Genomic DNA, 2,078 nt, shown 5'->3' with positions numbered 1-2,078 from the left:
TCTGACCTCATAGGTAGCAATGAATATCCTAGTAAGAGCACCAGTGGAAGGGGGAAGCCCTGGGTCCTGCTAAGACTGAACCCCAGTGAACTAGATTGTTGGGGGAGGGCGGCAATGGGGGGGGTGGGTAGGGGAACACCCATAAAGAAGGGGAGGGGGAGGGATTAGGGGGATGTTTGCCCAGAAACCGGGAAAAGGAATAACACTCGAAATGTATATAAGAAATATTCAAGTTAATAAAAAAAGTCAATAAAATTAATTGACCACATAAACAAACTGAAAGAAAACAAAGCAAACAAACAAAATGCAAAAAACAGGATCGTTAAACTGGGTCAAGACAAGGTCATTAAGAAGCAACCCCTTAATGATAAAAGTTCTCCAGAGATTGCCGCACAGATGATATGCCTAAATATAATAATGGTAATATAGAAGAAGGCCATGTCAACATCAACTTAATGGGGAGAAACTCAAAGCCACTGTACAAAAGCAAAGGCAAGTAGTGGTTTCTCATTCTCTTAAATCTACTCAGTACAGCAAATGAAGTCTTAATTAGAACAATAAGGCAAGTGGCAAATAACAGGATACATACAGTAAAGTTGAAAGAATTTTTATTTGCAGAGAGAATATACACCAGAATTAGGTGAAAAACTTTACATGTCACTTAATACACATAAGTTAGGTCATCTATTCTGCTCAGTCCAATGCAGACAAGTTTCTCCAAAGAAAGTAGGTTGGGTTGTGCGTCAGGCCAGTTGAATCCCAGTTTCCAAGACATCAGACAAGAATCAAACACCATCAACAGGGTAATTGTCAGGTAGAGTGTCCATGACCCTAGAGCTGCTCTTTGCCCACACACCATTTTGAGATATTACAGCCGTTTTAAATCCTGAGCCACCAGGCTGCCTTTCCCCAGATTCACTGTAAATGCTCCAGCAATACTGTAGTCTAAACAGAAGTCATTTGTAAAAACACTGGTTGCTGCTGTTGGAAGACAGGTGTAGGTCATAGCCGTTAAGCTCCTAAAATGTCTTTCAGCATTCAGTGAGGGCTCCAAGCCAGGACGCTGTATGGAAGACAGGGAGTAAAATGCTTCCTCCACCAAGTGGGGATGTGACTCCACCATTGACTTCCACCCCACGGTATCAGAGACTTCAGAAGCATGAAGTATAATGAAATCCATGGCCCTAGTCTTCAGGTGCTCTGTGTTGTGGAGGTCAGCCAGGATGAGAGTGTGTGCAGCATTTTTCACAGAGAGGTTCCTGCACAGGGCATCCTCACACATGCCCTTCAAGCCCTGCAGGTCATACTTGTCAGCAGCTGCCAACAAATCAGTGGCCATTGAGCGGCTGTGGAGGTGTGGTGCCTTCCCTGTATAAATGAAGGCCATCATTTCCTTAAAGACTTGCAGATGAATGTCATGGATCTCAATGCGGTTTGTTAGGCTCTCCAGCATTTCATGTTCAAACATGGCTCTGAAAACTGGAGAGCAAGCTGCTAGGATGGCCTTGTGAGATCTGAATTCCTGGCCAGCTACCACCAGGCTGCAGTCTGTGAAGAGGGAATTTTCCCACAGCTCTCCTATGTCGTTGACCAACATCTGCCTTGGATCCTTGATTGCAGGTCTCATGTTCTCTCCAGGAGTGCTAAAGGAGCGTTCTACTATGCTCACCTTGCAGCACAAGGTGAACTGGTCCTCAGGGAGAAGCCGATGCCTATGGTAGAGGAGGAAATCTCGAAGGATGAACTTTTTGTATCCCCAGTATTGATTTGGCAGAAACCTTAAAACATTTGACATTTTTGTAATAAGATATTTCTCTCCTTGGGCGTTTATGATCCAGAACTGTACCTTTGCCCAAACTGGGCTCTTTGGACAACTGAGCAAACCCAGGTAAACTGAAAGGTAATCTTTACTTTCGTCATCAACACCGTTTGGGAATATCCTCAAACACCATTGCATTTCTTTACTGGCCTCTAATGAGAACCTTGGGCTTGTGACATTTTCACGAATTCCATCCATGCAAAATGAAAAGTTGCTAATGGTCCACTCATAGCAGAACTTCTGAACACTGATATGTGTG

General features: G+C 43.9%; 1 protein-coding gene across 1 annotated transcript; it reads right to left on the bottom strand.

The window, feature by feature from the left end:
- Positions 1–582: 582 nt before the first annotated feature.
- Positions 583–2,073, bottom strand: LOC116895542 (TD and POZ domain-containing protein 5-like). The gene has a single exon (XM_032896785.1). The coding sequence runs from the start codon at positions 2,015–2,017 to the stop codon at positions 869–871; it is 1,149 nt and encodes a 382-aa protein (XP_032752676.1). The 5' UTR covers positions 2,018–2,073; the 3' UTR covers positions 583–868.
- Between the last annotated feature and the right edge of the window lie 5 nt (positions 2,074–2,078).

Source organism: Rattus rattus, chromosome 3 (genome assembly GCF_011064425.1).
Source record: "Rattus rattus isolate New Zealand chromosome 3, Rrattus_CSIRO_v1, whole genome shotgun sequence".
Lineage (NCBI taxonomy): Eukaryota > Metazoa > Chordata > Mammalia > Rodentia > Muridae > Rattus > Rattus rattus.
The sequence above is the reverse complement of the archived record's forward strand: the minus strand, read 5'-3'. Positions and strand labels throughout refer to the sequence as shown.

Excerpts from the sequence above, each read along its gene's own strand:
- LOC116895542 (XM_032896785.1), bottom strand. The coding sequence starts at position 2,017 with ATGGATGGAATTCGTGAAAATGTCACAAGCCCAAGGTTCTCATTAGAG.